The sequence below is a fragment of the Melopsittacus undulatus genome, chromosome 7 (genome assembly GCF_012275295.1).
Source record: "Melopsittacus undulatus isolate bMelUnd1 chromosome 7, bMelUnd1.mat.Z, whole genome shotgun sequence".
Lineage (NCBI taxonomy): Eukaryota > Metazoa > Chordata > Aves > Psittaciformes > Psittaculidae > Melopsittacus > Melopsittacus undulatus.
Genome location: NC_047533.1, coordinates 1,694,933 through 1,715,562, shown reverse-complemented (window position 1 = coordinate 1,715,562; position 20,630 = coordinate 1,694,933). Strand labels below are relative to the sequence as shown.

Sequence of the window (20,630 nt, the reverse complement as noted above, 5' to 3'; positions counted from 1 at the left end):
AGTCCTGTGTAGTTTAATGCCATATAAAAAGCAGCATGACTCAATTGTCAGACCTGTTTTGGTAGATAAAAGAAGCAGCTGTGCCAAAGGACCAGTGTACCTCCTGTGTAAGCAGTGATGGAGATGGTAGAGAGCCCTCTTGGTCAAATAACCTCTTCTATTTTGTGCCACTGTTCAGGTGTGATAATTTCTTCTTATGAAAGACAAGTAGAGCAGGTGAATGAATTAAAAGTGGCATTCAGTTCAGAAAGTGGCTGCTTGTGTGGTAGGTGCTGGGTTGGGCAAGAGGCATGGCTTCAATGGGCACCAACATGAAATATCCCCTCCCTGTGTGATGTGCAGTTTGATGTCACTGCCTGCTTTCAGCCCTAATCTGATGGTAAGCAAAAAGGAGCTGGGGTTGAGGGAAGGGGAAGAGCAGAGAATGCTGCAGCAGCAGTGACTCAGATCTCATCTGCCTTCAGGCAGATGTAACACAAGTCATTTGCTGTGGCAAACTGTGCAGACTTCTGACCTATATTTTGGGTTTGCATAGGGACACCCCCAGGATATAGGCAGGGTTCAGTCAGAGCTGCACTGAGAGAGCAAACACAAGTGGTTTGTGCCTTGTTTCCCTTAGTCATGCCCACGTGTGCAGGAGGTGAACTTTGTTATGCAAGCAGGAGGGTTCTGAGTGTGCAGTGTTGGTATGGAGCAGAGGAGAGGAGAGGAAGTAATAGAATCAGACTGGTTTGGGTTGGAAGGGACCTTAAAGCTCCTCCAGCTCCAACCCCTGCCACGGGCAGGGACCCCTTCCACTGGAGCAGCTGCTCCAAGCCCCTGTGTCCCACCTGGCCTTGAGCACTGCCAGGGATGGGGCAGCCACAGCTTCTCTGGGCACCCTGTGCCAGCGCCTCAGCACCCTCCCAGGGAACAGCTTCTGCCTAAGAGCTCAGCTCAGTCTCCCCTCTCTTGGGCAGGTTCAAGCCATTCCCCTTGGCCTGTCCCTACAGGCCTGAACTTTCACCATTGCCAATGATGACCAATTCTACCCAAGCACTATTAAGTCCAGTTGAACTGCATGACAATGGGCTTTCATCAAATGCTAGGTCTGTGGTGACATCAGGCGTTGGGTATTTCTCGTGTAGATCAGCCAAATCCTCTCTTTTCCTTCTCGGAGAGGAAGGTCTGACAGTAAATCTGATCGCAATAGGGCTGTGGTTGCTGTCTCTGCATGGGTCCTGCACTCTGAGCATCAGTTGTTGCAGGAGCAGAAGGGAAGGTAGAGAATATGGGGAGATCTGGGTAGCTGGAAAACGTGCCACTGCTGAATTAAATAGGAGTGTGCCAGGTGATACATACATAGAATCATAGAATAGTTAGGATTGGAAAGGACCTTAAGATCATCCAGTTCCAACCCTCCTGCCATGGGCAGGGACACCTCACACTAAACCATGGCACCCAAGGCTTCATCCACCCTGGCCTAGAACACTGCCAGGGATACAGCTCTAAGTGTCTCCTTAATCATTTTCAGAGCATCCAGTGTGCCAGTTGATGGCTTTGGGGAAGGGAAGCATCTCACTTGCATATATGCCACCCCAAATTTCTACTGCTGAACCAAGGGCACTTGGAGAACACATATTTTACCATCCTCAAGCTAAGTTTTACCATTGTAATAGCCCTTCCCTGCACCACTCTCTGCAGGATGGACTCTGCTGCAAGGCATAGACAATTTGCAGTTGTTCTAATGCTAACTCAAGGAAGGGATTCACTGCAGCTCTGGAGAGGTGCCCACTTTGTGGCTCACGTGCATGGGTTGATGTTGGAATAAAAGGCTGAGGCGTCTGATGTTTGATGGAGCTGATAACTGAGTGTCACACACACCTCTGGCGCGCTGATGGAGATGCCACACGCTGGCAGGAGACCTGAGGATGGGAGGTAGTTTGATGCTTGACTGATCTTTTCCTTTCTTTTACCCCTCTTTGACTGGGAACAGAGTTAATCAGCCCATGGCCACTGTGGGCAAGTGTCTGCTGGAGCAGTGGCTTGGCTCAGCTGATGTGGTGACATGATTGTATCTGAGAGAGGGTAATTTGCTGTTGCTACTCATCAGAAAGGCTGGGTAGAACTTGTTGGGATTACTTAATGGCTTTGAGAAGTGGGCTCTGCAGATCTGGCTGGCTCTGAGATCAAATGGGTCACAACAGGAAGCTAAAATGACCCAAAGAACTGATTTTGTAGTCACAGAGTGGAATCCATGTTTCTTCTGGGTAAAATACAATTCCATAGAGAGGGGCTTGGGACAAGGGCCTGTAGGGACAGGCCAAGGGGAATGGCTTGAACCTGCCCAAGAGAGGGGAGACTGAGCTGAGCTCTTAGGCAGAAGCTGTTCCCTGTGAGGGTGCTGAGGCGCTGGCACAGGGTGCCCAGAGAAGCTGTGGCTGCCCCATCCCTGGCAGTGCTCAAGGCCAGGTTGGACACAGGGGCTTGGAGCAGCTGCTCCAGTGGAAGGGGTCCCTGCCCGTGGCAGGGGTTGGAGCTGGATGGGATTTAAGGTCCCTTCCAACACAAACCAGGCTGGGATTCTATAATGTTCAAGATAGAAGCACTCAACTTCATTGTCTTTGTTTCAAAGCAGATTGAGGTTTGGTTGCCAAAGCCACTTAGAGATGCAGTTGCTCCCCATATAACAGGTTCCTCAGGCATGGCCTGGGTATGGCACCTGTGTAGAAGAGTTGCCTGGATGGTCTTTTAGGTTTCCGAATCAGAATCGAAATCCCAAGCACCTTGGAAGCCTTTAAACCTAACAGTTTGGGTTAGAGTTTTAATGCATTAGCTTCCTAAGAACCCAACACTCCCCCCAGATATCAGCTTTGAGACAAGTTGTTTTGACAGAGTTGTTTCACTAATCTCCCGACTGATCCACTTTTGTGCCACAGCACATTTGACAGTGCTCAAACTCCCTTTCCCCCCCCTCATTCAGGAATTCATGGTTCTCCTGAAGGATGGCAGGCAGGCAGGAGCTGGAAGCGTAACAACAGCTCAGCACCATCCCCATCGCCTGCTGAAATGGCTTCGCCGCATGAAAAATGGAAAATGTAAAAGCCTAAAGCTATGTAACGTCAAGTATCTCCTCCACACTTCTCTCTTTGACAGGGTTCTTGTTGAGCAAGTCTTTCTCTACTGCATTTTCCAAGCAGGTTTTACAGAATGAGCTGAAATGGGACAATTATGAACTATCTAAAGGAGTGAAAACAGAAGAGCCATCATCATCTCGAGAAAAACCACTCTGAAGAGCCCATAATTGTGCTTTGCTCCAGTTGCCTATGACCATCTCTAAGCCAGTTTCCAGAATAGACACTGCTTTGCTCTATTTCACTCTCTAGGAGATGATTCATGGACACCAATGCTGCCAACACCTCCATCTCTTCCAGGTCTCTCACACTCAACCAGTGGCTCTTGAACTGGAGTGATTTCACTGCTCAGGAAAATGTCCATTAACTCAAGGTGGTAAAAACCTATTTCTTGGGCATCATTAGCAGAAAGGAAGCATTGATCTCTTCCCTGTCAATAGCTGCTAGACTGCTGATAGCTTTTGATTGAGGGCAACAATAGGATTTGTTCCTACATTAGAAAGATGCTTTAAAACCGTGGGGTTTATCCCGAGTGGATTGTGTAGTCAGGAAACCAGAGCACAAATAGCTGCTTGATGAGTATTTATCATGTTAAAGCAAGCAAACATGCTCCAGTCTCCACTTCTTCCCCTTTGCTTATTTACCCACCTCTTCCTTTGAATATATAAGAGCCAGGCTTGGTTTTTATTAGCTCTGAAGTGGAGCATTTCACATTCCCCTCATTAAAACCCCACCAACCAAAACCATTCTGTGGAGCAGCAATAGCCCACAGTGTAATTAGGGCTCCTCTCTGACAGCCTCTTAGGATTTCGTATTCTTTCCCTCTAAATAAGGAGATATTCTGGGTAATGCCACCAGTTGGGGTGTATTTCTGTTCTCCTGGTCGCTTGGGTTAGGTAATTTGGCAGGATTAGAGAATGTGATTGCAGAACAAACTCCTTGAAGGCCTTGGGGAGGTTTGGTCTCCTCAACGAGTGTTTTAGGCTCAGAATCACAGAATGGTTTGGGTTGGAGGGGACCTCAAAGCTCATCCAGTTCCAACTCTCCTGCCCTTCCACTAGAGCAAGGTTGTTCCAAGCCCTGTCCAACCTGGCCTTGAGCACTGCCATGGATGGAGCATTCACCACTTCCTTTGGGTGGCTGTGCCTCTGTGTTAGGGGATTGGATTCCATAGAAGTGTTGGATGAAAGAAAACATGGCTTCTTTTAATGGTTTATAAGTACAAAATGTTGCTGGGAAGGCTTCAAGAGAATGGGTGAGTTCAGTAAACTTGTACTCTTTGGTTCTGTTTGGTGAACCCATCCATTGATGTCCTTCATTTGGCTCCCTCTGAAGAGGGTAAGAGCATCTGAAGTGCCACTGTGTCATCCGGTGGGGTGTATCCCCCTTCCTCTCCTGGTCCCAGAGCCAGAAAATAACAGGATCCTTAGAAGGGGAGGGAAGGAAAGGAAATGTGTAGGGATTCAGATTGATGGGAGAAACTCGTTCAGTTGTCATTTATGTTTTGGTATTTAAAGGGTGGCTACAAAGAAGATGGAGACTCCCTTTATACAAGGAGTCCCATGGAAAAGACAAGGGGTAATGGGCATAAGTTATTGCTGGGGAGATTCCCACTGGACACAAGAGGAAAATGCTTCCCAATGAGAACAACCATTGGAATAATCTCCCCAGGGAAGCAATGACTCCCCCAGTGCTGGACACCGTTAGGACTGGGCTGCACATGGTGCTGGGCCATCTAGTTTAGGTCATGCTTTGCCTGGAAAGGCTGAATGAGATGATCCTCGAGGTCCCTTCCAACCTGGGATTCTGGGATTTTATGATTTATATCTTGTGTTTTCCATCTCTGTAGCTCCTATTGTATTATTGCCTTCCTATAAGGATACCTTCATCTCCATAATACCTAAAGGGTGCCTACCTAAAGCTGGAGAGGGGCTTTGGACAAGGATCTGTAGGGACAGGCCAAGGGGAATGGCTTTAACCTGCCTGAGGGGAGACTGAGCTGAGCTCTTAGGCACAAGCTCTTCTGCAAGGGGCAGGGGTTGGAGCTGGATGAGCTTTAAGGTCCCTTCCAACCCAAACCACTCTGGGATTCTCTGCACTTTGTGCTCCCCATTTAAGTGGTTTCTGGTTCCACTTCAGCAACCTTTTCAGCTCACATTCCTTCCAGGTCACTCCACGGCAAGGGAGGGATGTGCCAACGTGCCCACCTCTGCTCCAACCGGGTTCTAATGGTGCTTTCCACCAGTGGCTCCCGGGATTGGCAGAATCCATCCCTTTACACGAAGCTCCGGTGGCTGGTGCGAGCTGCGAGTGGGTAGGTGAAAATGACACACACAAGTGCACTGGGAGCCAATTTGCAGCAGAAGGTATAGACTGTAACATATCCAATTCTAAACAGGGCAGGCAATTCCCCCAACTGCCTCCTGGAGGGAATCTCTGCTGGAGTAAAAAGGTTTCATTTGAGGGAATAGTTTCTCCTACAAAAACAAGGGCTGTAAAATATCAGCCTGATAAAGGAGGAAGAACCAGCTTGTTAAAAGCAGACGTTTTCCTTAGCTCAGGAGTGTCAGCGCTGAGGTTTAGCCTCCAACTAAAAGGCTGCACCAACTGCAGGGCATAATGATGTGGCTTTTGTCCTTTATCCTCAGGCTCCCTTCGCTAATTTGGAGGCTTGCATCTGTGTCCTCTGTGTGTGTGAGTCCCTTTCCCAACCTGTCCAACAGACCAGCACAGATTGGAGGAACAGATTGATGCTGGCATGTCAGCAGTGGTAAAAGTTATGAGAAGCAGCACTCGGCGGCTATCAGCTACAGGGAGATTGAAAGCAATCCTGCTTTATGACACAGCTGCTTTCTGCTGGGTGATTTTTGTGCTCAGTGCTGCAGAAAAGCCCTTTCAAAGGCTGGGGAACATGTGGACAGCAGTGTTCAGGCACTAAGGATCTGCCTTGGAAGGACTGCAGTGAGGTAGCAGTGCTGGCGTTGTTCCATTATGAACTTCGGGATGCTCTTCCCTCCTAAGTACCTTCTTCTTCTATTTCCTTTGCTAGAATTCCCTGCAGTAATTCCATACTTGAACTACACTGCTGGTATGCCCAGCAAAACATGCCCTGAATCCTTTTAGCCTTGGAGATTGGGGTACAAATAGCTGCTGAGCTATCAGCTTAATATCACTGCCTAATACCGCTCTGGATATTGAACAGCAGTTGCCTGGGCTGATATTTGGTTCAATATTTGGAGCAATATTAGGCTGATGAGCAAGTTAGGATCTGCTCCTTGATTTGCCCCATTTCTAGGTTCATATCAGTCTGTTCTAACCCCCTAGTGTCTAAAGCAGAAGTGGAATACAGTCTAAGGAATACAGTGATGAAGGTTTATTATCCTCTTCTCCCTCCCCTCTGTCCCTCGGTCCTCATCTCCGGCTGGCACCCCAGCTTCTCCCTATGGTCCTGCCAGCAGAGAGAGGTAAAGAGCCACAGAATAGCAGAAGTGTCTGAACAAGGACTCGGGAGAGTGAGTGATGCTTTTTCTGTGCAGGGTTTTTTATGAGCATAGGGCCAAGAAGAGGTTTAAACCCTCGGTTAAATAGCTAAACACAACCCTTGTACGTAAGCACCTACAGAGGTGACCCTGCCCTTCACTGTGCACCCACAAGGAAGATGGTACCTATTAAATTCATCATTCCCTGAACTTTATATATGAACTGGTACAAATTTGTTCTGTGCCCAGAATATTGCAAGGGAAAGTGTGATGCCATGGCAGCGTGAGCTGCTCTGAGGCAGCACTGCCATGTCTCTGTCTCCTCTCCTCCCGGCCATGTGTTCCCACCTCCTTGCTGGCTTGCACTGGCACAGCTGGTTCAGAGAGCTGCTCTTAATAAAAACTGAGCCTCCCTTCCCCCCGCTCCCAAAATGCTTCAGTTTTGACTCAAGCAGCTCCCTGGATTCCAAGCTATCTGCTCGATGTTGTCTGTACAACGTGGGGGATGGAGCGTGCGCTGAGGATGGGGATGCTGGGGCCATGCACGTACCCCAGCTTGAGCAGCTGAACAGGAGGTAAGTCAGTGATGGAGGTAGGAAATTAATCCAGGATTTGTAAAACTGAGGCTAAACATCTTAATCTGTGGATTTTAAGCGCTCAGGCACCAGGTGTTTAGATCTTTGATCCATCCACCTTTGTCTACTGTAGGATCAAAGGTAATTCAAGCAGGGGGGGACTTGAGATCATCTGGCCTCACACAGGTCCCTAGATATACCCTTGGAAATCTGCCTGTTCATTTAGCTGTATGTGTACTTATAGATGCATGTGAAGATGCATATATGACGCGTATAGATGAATATGTATTTATTAGGAAACAAGTAGGAGCAAGTCAGCTCTTTTACCTGACTTTGCCCCCTTAGAAACTCCACCCTGAAAGCTTCACCCCTTCATCATATAGGGGCGGTTTGAGAAGGGGAAAACCCCCCTAAATTCCAGGTAAAGCCAAACGGAATGATCCCAAGTGAGAGGGAAAATGCAGCTTCTTGAAATTGTCCCTTGGAGACAGACATTTGCTATTCTCCAGCCAGCCCCTTCCTGCGAGCGTTGGCGGAGCATGAACCGCGGTGTGTCACTTGTGACTTCTCACTCTTCAGCCTTTCCAAATGCAGTTTTGGCAACTTGCTGTTTTGAAACTGTTTCATTTCTTCCCCATTAGTATCAGTGAAGTGAAAAGAGGCTCACCAGCTTAATGGGCATATATTTATTACTGTGTTCTTCCTTCAATCAGGTTAGCAGCGGGAAGAGCCGCTCATGCTGTCCCAGACACAGCAGAGAACAATGAATCTATCAGAGTCTAAACAGCATCCCTTTTGGAGAATAATAGCTTTTCTTAACAGTGTTGATGAAGAGCGAAGAGGTCCATTTGCAGTAAACTGTAATTTTCCCCCCCCTCTGGTCTCTGATAAAACGTAGATATATCGGTTATCCTGCTGCTTCCTTTCCTTGGCAAGAAAGTAGCTGCTCCAAGGGCTGAGCTTGGACCTTCTCTCTGCTGCTCTCTGGATGTTCTCTGTGCTGCTGAGATGGTCTAAGATGAGTTGAATGCTTTAGGTGTCATTTCCAGACTGTCAGAGGACAAAAGGCACCTTAGATAGAAGGTTAACACACCTGAAAGGAACCAGGTTAGATGGTACTGTTGATGCTCTTACTCAGTTACAAACTGGCTTTGCTTCATCCCATCAGTTGAGGATTAAGAGTTTATCTAAATCCCGTCTAGATTACAAATCAGATAAGATTTACAAGCTCCATATGGCTAAAATAAGCTGAAACAAAGCTGATCCTGAGCAACCTGGTTGGAGCATCGAGCCTGGTTTCCTAAGGTGATTTTAAACCATGCAATGGCATCTAAGTGCCTTGGTGCAAGTGATGCTTTTCAGTGAGTGCTTCTTATTCTGCTTAAGTCTTCCCAGTAGAGTGCTGTGAGGATTAATTAGTTAATGTTTATTGAGTGCTGCAAAGCTGCAAAGTGTTATTTAAGTGCAATCTTTTTTTATCAGTCGGGACTTGCTGCTGGTTCCACCTACACTTGGGTTTGTAGCTGTGCAAATCCGTGCATTGCACTGGAATGGCTTGTGCTTTACAATGCAGTTCCCAATGCCGAGGCACTTGGCTCGCTGCTGCTGTGCGGGTATCTCAGCTGATGCTCTTCAACATGTGGACTTGTTGGAAGGTTCTATGGTCCTGCAGATGGACCTGACTCAACAACGCTTAGGGCAGGGAATGCGTTTTCCATTGGTGTCCAAGGAAAGCAGTGGCTTCTGGTGCCTCTTGTGCTGTCTTATTTCAGTGCTAGGTGCAGGGCAGAAAATGTGTAGAGACTCTTTGTGGTTTATCCCATGCATTGGAGCATTTGAGCTTTATCACCTTAAAGCTGAAACCTTTTAAACATAAAGGTTATTAGGAGTAGGGTTTAAAAGGTTCATTGTTTAAGTTTCTTACTGGGGAGCAAGAGCAGACAATGGTTTATATGACCTTGTTATCCAGGTTTATTAGTAGAGCCAGACTCCATAGAATGAACCATAGCATGGCTTGGGTTAGAAGGGACCTTAAAGTTCATCCAGTTCCAACCCCCTGCCACAGGCAGGGCCACTTCCACTAGAACAGGATACTCCAATCCCCATCCAGCCCCATCAGATTCCATATATATTAGCAGGTGGGGTTAAGCATACCAGGTGACGTTAAATGTGGAATGAAAGGATTTGGGATTCCACCACTGTAGATCTCTAAATCTTGCTAAAAGCATTCAGCCCTTACCAATGCTTTGGCTGGAGCTTGGGATGTGCATTTGTCTCTATGTTAAGGATCACCTTTTGGGAAGTAGATCTGGGGACTGAAGCCTGAGAGAAGTGGGGGAAAGCCAAACAAAGCAGGAGGACTCACACTCCTGATGGAGAGAGAAGCAGAACATGTTGTAGGTCTGTTGGGCTGCACCTTGGCTTTGGCAATGGTGGTTACTGTTAGTGAAATACTAAGAATACTTCGTTGTTTTCATGTGAGCTCTGAGAGGTTCTGGGCTGGATCTTCATCCATAACAGTGTAAACTTAACAACAGTAAAGGATCTGAGAAGTGTAGTGAAATAACAATGATATGCTATCAATGAGAAGCACTTCTCATCTGGGATGGACCTCCTGTTTCAGTGGTGAGGCCATGGATGCGTGTTCTTCTCTATCTGCTTTTGATGCAAACCCTTCTTTCTTGCCAAAAGGGCTGCAAGGAGCAGTTTCAGTGGGAAATGTCCTATGGTACTGCTGGGAAAAGGGATCATGTGTATTTTCCAATGTGTTTAACCTTGCAATGGAGATGAATACGAGCTAATCCTGTTGATGGGATGTGGTGGAGCTGCTGCTGAGTGCTTCTGGTGGCCCCGAGGAAGGGCCAGATGTTTTCAGCTGGATTTGCAGATCTGTTTGGAAGAGTTGTGATGCTTAAGTCTGGGATTCCTTAATGTTCTAACTTAAAATCTTCAGCTTTCATCAAATTCCTGTTGGAATCTAAAGAAACTGTATGTTTGCAATCCATGCTGAAAGCAGTACGAGCTCTGGGTGCTTGATGCTTTGGGATGCTTTTACACCTTGACCCAAATCCAATTTGAGCCAAGGACAAGAATCAGGTCCTGAACCTGGGAAAACACAATCCTGGAGTGCAGCACAGGCCGGGCTGGGAGCAGATATGTGGAAAGAGGCCTGGGGGACACAAGCTCAATAGGAGTGAACAGTGTGTGGCTGCGGCAATGAAAGCCAACAGGGTGCTGTGGAACATCAACAGGGGCATCACCAGCAGAGGTAAAGATGTGCTTAAGGGAGCTAGAGTGAAGTTAAAACTCACTCAGATTCATTACTATCACTTGATGTGATGGGGGTTGGAACTGGATGATCTAAAGGTCCTATCCAACCCGAACTATTCTGATTCTATGATGCTAGATCCCTGCTGCTGCTCTGAAGTGCTCCTCAGTGAACTCTCCAAGCACAGTAAGTTACACCTTTGGAGTAAGGGCTGCTTTTCCCTTCTTGTTTTCCTCTGGGTTTGTACCATTTAAACAATGGGGGTTGTTGGAAAGTGCATCTCTTGGAGCCTCTCCCTCTGAATGGCCTCAGACATGAAAACAGCTCTCGAGAATGAGCTTTGCTGCATCACACGTTCTGCTCCCAACACCCAATATTTGGAATTCAGCGTGGGATAGATAATCTGAGCTCTGCTTTAATAAACCTTGTGACTCCTGGGGTGTGAAACTACTGGCAGTTTCTGATGGGGTGCAAACTGCAGGCTGTTACCTTATTAAAAGCAAGGTTTTGCAGGTACAGGGGGGGTCTCAAAGGCTTAGAACCTCTGGGATGGGGTGGGAAGGGGAAGAGGAGATTTTAAGGTGCAACTCTGTCTATGCTTGACTGGAAAGATGAAGTAAATTAACTAAAAATACTCATTCTTTGGAGTATTTCCTCTTCAGCATCATCTATACTAGAGGATATCTGCAAACTGTTGTGGTGGTGCAGCCTGACACAGGTAGATCATTTAGACTTTGCTTAAACTGGTGTGTTTTCTCTTATGCATAGAGCTCATCTACTCTCCATTTGCTCTTTGAAATAGCTGTGTCTTGTCATTAATGTTTAATGCGTGGTTAATCAGGAGTGGATTTTCTCCATAGAGTTCTTCCCTGGCAGTGTTCAAGGCCAGGTTGGACACAGGGGCTTGGAGCAGTGGAAGCAGTGGAAGGTGTCCGTGCTCATGGCAGGGGGTTGGATCTGGAAGAGCTTTAAGCTCCCTTCCAACCTAAACCAGTCTGATTCTATGATTTAGTGACCCTGACGAGGCATATCCAGAGCACACACCCATGGATTTAGGATCATTTCAGTGTCTACTGCTATATTGTGCAATGGCACTTAGATCCTTTTGAATGTGCAATTTAAGGAGGAAAGCATTAGAGCATCTAGTAGAGATTCCCAGCATCAAATCTGCCTTTGTGTCCCCATTGACTGCAGGCAGGTGGTTGCTGGCAACACATGGAAATAGGTTGTGTGAATCTGTTAGTTCTCTCCTGACCATAACCAGTGGAGGCCAACTTAAGCGACGTATTAAATGCCCTGGATACAGCCAATGCAGTCATATAGGGCAGACCTGGCCACTTGTTTTAGCAGTGTTGGAGCCTGCTATAAAGAAGGGTGAGCAATTGGTTAACTTGGGCTTCTAATCCTGGTGAAACTTTGGGTATAGGGGAAAAAAAATCCCACCTTTGATCCCACAAACACAAAATCCCACTGTATTTAACAAGAGGGAAGTTACTGCTTTAAAGCTAACTGGTACCCTTTGTACTGTGTTTGCAGTGGCAGGTGTTAGCTAATGGATTGGGGCTGGATAGATTCCTTAAATAAGTACTTTTTTGGGAAAACTATCTCCAAGCTGCAATTCTGCTGCTAAATAAGGAGTGCTAATGAATGTCTTGTCAAGGAAAGATCCTATCTGTTCCCCAAAAGTTGCTCTAGTCTCTAGCTCTTTACTGCAGCTTTGGTTCGCTTTAGATGGTGGTGATGTTCGATACCCTTGTTAAGCATGGCATGCTTCTGTATAACTGAGTTCAGTTCCTGAGTCCAGGGGTTTGAAGCTCTCTGCTGGAGGTGGTGAGGATCCCTTCCTTGGAAAACCATAGGAAAACCCCAGAATCCTGGGAAGGATGGGTGGAAATCTCATTTGTGAGTGCAGCTTTCTGCAATGATGGTGCTGGGACCATGATAGGGGTTGGAGTTGGAGGAACTTTAAGGTCCCTTCCAATACAAACCATTCAGTGATGACATCTCCATGAAGCAGGGCCCATTGTGCCCCAGTGAAATGTTGCAGTGGCTACAGGCTGGGGAAACTTGTCCATTACTGCTTGCTAATGCTGCTGAGGGGATGGTGGAATATGTTAACAGTGCTCCAATGCTCATGTACTCTTGTCCTCTGGGATTCATTGGTGTAAACCCCTATTTCTTGCACACTTTGAATGGTGGCAAAACCCCTGTGTAGCTCTGAGCCAGTAATCATAGAACTACAGAGTGCTTTGGGTTGAAAGGGACCTTAAAGCTCATCCATCTCCAACCCCTGCCAAGGCAGGGACCACTTCCACTGGAGCAGCTGCTCCAAGCCCCTGTGTCCAACCTGGCCTTGAGCACTGCCAGGGATGTGCATCATCCAGCAAAGCTGATGCAGAGGAAGATGATCTATTACAGGAGACCCACCCAGTACAGGCTCACTATATTTAGAGATCACAGACCTAAATCTACCATAAATCAAGCACGAATCTGGAGTCGTTCCATGTGCTCCAGTTGAGGATGCTTTGCATTCACGTGTGTGTAACTGAGATCAGAATCCGGCTGCTGCTCCAAGGTGGCCGGAGAGAACGTGAATGAAATCCCCAGCAAAAGCAGAGCTGTGCTTTCAGAACCGAGCCCCCCCAGCTGGCAAAGCCTCACCAGAGCACTGGAGCTCCTGAGGGATGCTGCAGACAGAAAAGGAATTAGAGGATAAAGAAGTGAAAATGAGCTGGCAGGAGCGTTAGGTGACTCATCAGGTGCATCTTGCAAAGTCTCTTTCTGAGAAGTAATGAAATCCCATGTTCTAACAATATTTGCACTGCAGCAGGGAAATGCATAAATATTGGGCTCAATTAATGAAATGAGAGAATTTGACCAAAAAAGCCATAGCGCTGGCTCAGAAACCAGCCCTCTTCCTATTTGCTGTGCTTGGTCCTTGTCATTGGAGAGGAAAAGCCTGTGTTTTCCTTTCGCAGCCAAGATAGGCAAGACCTGGGCAGCCACATGGTTGCTTAGGGTAGTCACCTGCCACCCCATTGACTTCTATTGTCACCCCATGGAAGTTCTTGTGCTGAAGGGCAGCTGGATGTAGAAAACCCCTTGTAGGTATGTGGGCAGGAGCCTCCGACCCTTTGGGTTTCAGGATTGGTGAGGGTAGATGCATCTTTGCCAACCACAAAAGTTGTATCTTTGTGTCCCTTAATCCCTGGTTTTTAACTGTAGAATGGAGAATAATGGTTTTCCTTCAAAAGGAAGTTTTCCTTAGGGAAGAACCTTGTGGATATGTGCATCAAGCCTCTGACTTTTAGATACTCCAGTAACTGTATATGGTGGAGTTCATCACAGAGCTTCAGTTCTGGGGTGACAGCTGGATTTGTGAGTGCAATACTGGGGTTGCTGTATCAGGGGGTGAATCAATGCCATTTATAGTAAAGCAGTTACCTTATTCCAGCAGTATTTTAATGGGTTTATATTTGGGGAAGGTGCTAAACGTTGGGTGAGAAAGGCAGAACAGGGGCTTAAGTTATACCATAATGATAATACCCTCAGCAAGTTGCTGGTGACACCGAGCTGTGTGGTGCAGTTGATGTGCTGGAGGGGAGGGATGGGATCCAGAGGGACCTGGGCAGGCTGGAGAGGTGGGATCGTGTGAACCTCATGGACTTCAACAGGGGAAGCACAAGGTCCTGCCCATGGGTTGGGGCAAAACCCAGCACAAACACAGGCTGGGGGGAACGGGATGGAGCAGCTCTGGAGAGAGCTCCAGTGCCTAAAGGGGCTGCAGGAAAGCTGGAGAGGGGCTTGGGACAAGGGCCTGTAGGGACAGGCCAAGGGGAATGGCTTGAACCTGCCCAAGAGAGGGGAGACTGAGCTGAGCTCTTAGGCAGAAGCTGTTCCCTGGGAGGGTGCTGAGGTGCTGGCACAGGGTGCCCAGAGAAGCTGTGGCTGCCCCATCCCTGGCAGTGCTCAAGGCCAGGTTGGACACAGGGGCTTGGAGCAGCTGCTCCAGTGGAAGGGGTCCCTGCCCATGGCAGGGGTTGGAGCTGGATGGGATTTAAGGTCCCTTCCAACACAAACCAGTCTGGGATTGTAATGATCACATCTTAAAGGTGGATGCCTGTGTTGCAGAATATGAGCATGGCACCGGCGCAGGGATTCTGATGGGTAATCCTGAGCTCTCCAAGCAAAAAGAGCTATCACTGTCTTTGCCTTTATCAGCAGCAAGAGCAGAACTCCCAGGTTACCCTACCCTTGCTTTGGCACGGCTACAACTGTTGTTGGAATCATTTGTCTGGTTTCTGGCGTCCTCCATGCGAGAGGATGTTGACAAATTGGAACGATGTAAAAGAGCCACGAGGGTGGTTTAGAGATTGGCAAACGTGCCTTGCCAGCAAACAGCCAGTCTCCTGGCTCGGGTGGATTCTCTGCTTAGTTTCCCTTCCATGCAGGTTAAAGGGTGGTTTTAACAGCTCCAAGTACCTGTGTGAGGAGCAAAAATAGACGGTGCTGGAGGCTGTCAGACAGAGGTGGAACACAAGCCGGTGCTGGTGTTGAAGCCAGCCTTGAGCTGAACAGAAAGGTTTTTCATAGTAAAAGCAATGATTTTGTGTGGTATTTTACAGGATCCTGGGGTTCATCCATCTCTGGAATTTTATACATCAAAATCAGGATTTTTATTCGTATTTTAGAGCTTATAATTTGCATTTAGGTATAATTCATGGAGGAGAACCCTCTGGCTTTATTAGGCAGGGGCAAACTACGGGTTCACATCTATGCCAAAGCATCTGTTGATGTTGTGCACCTCATTAGTTCCACCTGCACCTCACATGGGATGTTGTTTCCTCAGTGCTCATGGATCTTCACTGCCTGAACCAGACTGGGGTGTTTTGATGCTGCCGAGTGACACTCAGTACATCACAGTAGGCGCTCGTGCGAGTTTGAGCTGAGATTTCTCCTCTCGCCGAGCGCTTTGCGGTGCGTTTCCCTTGTGAAGCATGAGAACTCCTGGTGCTTTATTCTGATTCCAGGTTGGATGTGAGGAGACGCTCGTTGCCTTTCCCTGCAGGGCTTCCTTGCTCCACCTTTGTTCCCCAGCAAGCGTTGGTTCCCGCAGGAAGCTCGTCCAAGGAGAGGCTGTGCTAAATTTACCTTGAGAGCTCCGTGCGGCTGTTACCGAGATGATTCTCAGTTTGTAAAGCTCGGAGCAGAGCACAAAGTCTGTTACTCTTTATCACTCAATGTAAGAAGAACATGATCCCTGCCTGGCTGGTCCGACTGGCCTCACACATACGAAGGAGCTCAATGTGTCTTAAGGATCTTTAAGTGCATCCAGGAAGGATGCTGAAAACGGGTCTGTTTAAACGCATTCACTCACTACAACAGCTCAAAGATGAATATTTGGGGTTTCACTGCTTGGTTTTTATAGGTAACATTCTCTTTTCTTTCTTTTTCTAGCTGTGGGGAGCTCAAAAAATCAAGCAGGTAATACCCTTTTTATTCCTATCTGATGATTACTGTCAACCCTTGCTGTTTGCTTTCCTCTTTGCTAAGCGTCGCTGTCCTCTTCTCCGCTATTGACTTTGCCAGTCGCTGTTTTGTCTTGCCACAGGAATGTAAATGCAGCGAACACTTGCCACCAAAGGCTCTGATTTTTTTCCTTCTTTGTATTTATATATTTTGATGTCTTCATTTTCTCCTTCCTGTCTAGTCAAGAGATTTCTTGTCTCCAGTCTTTTGAAAATAGTTTGACAGTTCCTTGGTAAGGTTTGTAACTGTGTCGTACCTCCCTCCTCTGCAATCCCAGATCACTTGGGGATGCTTTTTTCCTCCCCAGCCACTTAGTGCCAGTGCAACCTCCTCTGAAATGAGGTGAAAAATGGTCCCAGTGACCTTGGTTGTCTGTTTGTTAGTAAAACATCTAGGATTTCCACGGATATTGGGCTGTCCGCAACCACCAGCGCTGGTTGAGGAGCTGTGGTTACACATAAAGGTCGAATAAACCAGCAAATCCAAATCCTGTGGCACATGAGGGGGGTTATTTGGGTGACCCTTATGGTGACAACCAGAGAGGACAGCTCCTGTAGGGTTTTTATCCCACCTCTGATCCTGAAGCAGCATTTCAGGCTTCCTACAACATCCTCATGCAGACACACCTGCAGATGGGGATGCTCCTCGGGGTGAATCCATCCTTCATGGCACAGCCACACCAGTCCTTACAGGGTCTCCTGCACCCATTTGCTTTCTGAGCATCATGAAGTGATTTACAACCAAGCAGGCAGCCCTGCCCTCCCCATCCTTCTGCCTCAGCAAGGGCTTTTCCTTCTGTAGAGCAGTGTTTCAGCCAGGACATTGAGCTGCACCTCAGTGGAGATGCTGAAAACAGGGGTAGGAAACAGGTTTCCCTTTTCTCCTCCTAAAACTGCTTTTCTCCCCCTGGGGTTAAGGTGTAGCATTGGGGGACATTATGGTACCAAGGAAGAGCCACTTTCTGTATTTCAGGTTAAATGATGTACTCTACATTATCAATGTATACTCAGTTACTTCAAGAGGGACAAGCGGTTGTGGGAGGTTTGGGGGAGGCTCTTGAACAATAACTCCCTTGGTTAAAAGCAAGGAGGGTGCTGAGTACTCGCTGGTGGAAGGTGCTGTTTGTAGAGGCTGAGCACTGCCTTTGCTGCTGTGCCTTCACCCTGTCTCTCTGCTGACTCTTTTCCAGGCCATCATCCATCCCGACACAAATGAGACCATCTTCATGCCTTTCCGAATGTCAGGTAGAGTATGTCCCAACTGGGCCAACATGAATATTACTGGGAATATGTACAAAATCCCTTCTTTTTCCCTGCTGTTTTTGAACTGCAGCTTGTAAACGTTTAGATTAAGCTCAAGAAGTAATTCAGATCTCCAAACCCCTTTGCAGCTGAGGAGAACTGGGATCCTAAATACCTATGGAAGATTTAGGGCTTCACGTTTTCATTTCCTTCAGAGGTTCTAATATGAACTCAAACAGTTGACATTTTTGAGGTATCCATCACAATATTGGGCATATTAATTCAGTAGTAAATAGCAAAGCTTGGTGCCCAATGACCAGTTTATGGTTTTACTCTCCAGGAGAGAATGGGATGAGCCCTATTTTACCATGTGCCAGTGGCAGCCAGAAAGTATCAGCTCCGCTGTGGCTTGTTCCAGGTTGCTTAATGCTTAAATCCTTGCCTCCTCCTTTCTTCTTTGGGATGTTCCTTTGCCATGCACAGGTCCACAGTTATCTCTGCTGTGGGTTGAATAACACCTCTCTTGAGGAGGAAGTTCAGCCTTGGCTTATTCCCAAATGGCGTATTCAAATAAATAGGACTTTCCCCATGTTTTTTGGGGGAGCATCTTCACCTGAATGCTGGGCATAAGGGGAATATAACAGGGTTGATGGGTTTTGCTCTCTGGTTCTCTGTAGCAGGGTGATGATGAGGGTAAAGCGAAGGCAAGAAAAGCCAGGAGCCACAGTTTGATGGTTCTATATTTATTTCTTTGTTTAATTATTCTTCCCCTCAGGTCTTTGCCCCTTTTCTGACTGTAAATTGGATCCATGAGGCTTAATTCAGGAATATCGAGACCTTCTAGTGGAAGTCATAGAGATGGATTATAATTAGCACAGAAATTGGCAGACTTAGCAGGGGAAAAATGTGAAGCATTTGATTTTTGTGGCACTCAATAGGATTTGGGGTAAAGGCTTATCTCTGTTACAGAGCTTTAACTTAGACCTGTGATTAAATAGACCTTCTCTCTTCCACGATGCAACTACACTTTCTTCAGCTTACACCCTCGTGCTTCTTCTACTGACCTAGAAATAAATGAGCTCTCCTGGTATAAAATCCCTCATAGAGAGGTTGATAAAGCAGATGGTGAATGAGGAAGATCCCACCTATGGTGACATGGTCCTGCTCCTTAACTGGCATGGGCTCTGCAGCTTGTTAGGTGGCTTCATGAGCGGCTTTGGCATGCGGTAGTGGTGGGACCAGGCTCAGCAAGAAGGGAAGGGGCATGGGAAGCTGGAGAGTGTTCTCCTGGGTTAGTGAGGGTAGGTTGTGGGAGGGTCTGATGAGCAACAGAGCTGGCACAAGGAAGGGAACAGATTGTGTGACTGAGCTTGGGAAGGGGGGCAGGATCTCCCCCTTCCCATGGCAGCAAGCCACTAGGTCAGCTCCGATAGCAGCATCCAGCTTCTCCTGCTCCGGACCGAGCAGCTCCTGGTTTGAGTTCTCATCCCTTTGCATCTGATGATGTGAGGTTTTGCTGGCTGCTGAGCCCAGCTCAACAACAGGATGCCCTCTGAAGTGCCAGTGCTATGTAATGAAACAGACTGGGCTTACTGGAGTAAGCTTAAGGTCTAGATGATACATGTTTCAGGGGAAGTCTTAGACCACAGCCCAAGAGAAGCAGATGGAGAATGGGAAGGAGATGAGGAAAAATCAGGAGTGTTCTCTAGCTTCATCAGTCCATGTCCCAATGGTGGTGAAGAGCTGGTGGAAGCGAGTGCAGCCCATTGTTTGAATTGTGGAATCATGGAATGGTTTGACTTGGAAGGGACCTTAAAGCTCATCCAATTCCAACCCCTGCCATGGGCAGGGACACCTTCCACTAGAGCAGCTTGCTCCAAACCCCATCCAACTGGGCCTTGAACACTGCAGGGATGGGGCTTTGGCTGCTACCCTAACCTGATCCGTGTCTCAGATAGGATGCTTTTCCATCCCAAAGCTATGTATTAAGATGAATGCATCTCTTTTTGTTTTTCATAGGTTACATTCCCTTTGGAACACCCATCGTAAGTATTTTAACATCTCTCCCTATTTTGTTTGCAAGTACCAAGAAACGCATCTTTTAGCACTCCACATGCCACCTACATGCTCCCACAAGGGTTCCCATTGCACATTAGCAGGGTCTTCACCGTGTCAAACCTGCCCTATGCACATTGTGCTTGAGGTTACTCATCTCTCGAACGTCATTCACTCAGCCCTGTGCAACATCTCCAGCTCCATCTTTCCCTTCTGGGAGAAGGGAAGACCGAGATGAGCTCATTGCCTGCAAAATGCAACTTCTGCAACTCTCAGATTTCAGCTTTGGACACTTCTGTTTCTGTTTTGGGGTTTCATTTGCATGTTTTACAAGTCTCTTCCTGAACGTGATGAGCTGCAGCACGGCGAGGCCCATGTCGTGCGTTCCCATCTCCATTAATTACAGCAGTGAGTGCTTTCCATGGGGTTACTGCTGAGGGTGCTTGGAGTTTGTACTTGTTCTTGTGGGATGTGTAAGCATTTGGGTGCTCTCAGTAGCGAGAGCCAGAAGGGAGATAATTCTGCCTGTGTGTTGAAATCTCAGCTCGTCTTCAGGAATGGGAATCATTAATTAATCCCCTTTATGAATGGGGAAACTGAGGCATGGAGTTTTGCCCTAAATTGCTCAACGTTGGTGCCATAAAGTCCTCAGAGCCACCAGTTCTTGGCTCAGCTTCTTCAATTACATGTATTAAAATGGTTGAAGGAGCAAAATCTGCTCAGTTTGACCTCCTGCACCCAGTGGACTGTGGCATAGCTCTTGCTTAGCGGTGACAATCACTGCGGACAGCGGGGTTGCCAGCACCTAAAGCAGCACCCATCACATCCAGTACTCTGTGTTGTGGCAGGGAAAGGGCTCAGTGGGCACTTTGTATGGGGCACTTTCAAAGAAAAGGTTAAACAGAAATGAGTTAACGCTCAAACTGACAATGAAATCGGCCCCAATCCAGAGCTGTCAGAGGAGCCGCGAGCTGTCAGATGAGCCCAATTTCACTCGCTGTAAAGGATAAACTGGAACCTCTTGTCATTTACAAAGAGGAGGAGAAAAAAAAGGAGGAAAAAAAAAAAAGCCCATACCCAAACGTTTGAAATGTTAAAATTAAAATGTAACATTTATGCCAATCGATCTGTGAAATTTAGTGACAAAATTGGCAGCCTGCTCTAGCATAAAAACAGTTTGAGTCTTGCATTTCACATAGGGGGATGGGATTTCCTCAAGAGAGACTCAACGTGCCTGCGGTGGGCTCTGGCTGTGTGAGTGTGGCTGTCCTCACCTCCGGTGTGACTGTCCCAGGGTCTGAGGGTCACTTAAACCCTCGGCATAGATGTGCTTAAAGGATGTATTACCAGGTTTAGTGCCTCTCAGTCAA

The 20,630-nt window shown here is 47.3% G+C and overlaps 1 protein-coding gene across 1 annotated transcript in view; it reads left to right on the top strand.

Annotated features, from left to right (window-relative positions):
* SFXN5 (sideroflexin 5) overlaps window positions 1–20,630 on the top strand; it is a 67,699-nt gene that overhangs the window by 21,080 nt on the left and 25,989 nt on the right. Inside the window, exons 4-6 of the mRNA XM_034064722.1 lie at window positions 15,893–15,919; window positions 17,154–17,208; window positions 19,225–19,250. Of these exons, the coding sequence (XP_033920613.1) occupies window positions 15,893–15,919; window positions 17,154–17,208; window positions 19,225–19,250 (108 nt within the window). The remainder of the gene's footprint in view (window positions 1–15,892; window positions 15,920–17,153; window positions 17,209–19,224; window positions 19,251–20,630) is intronic.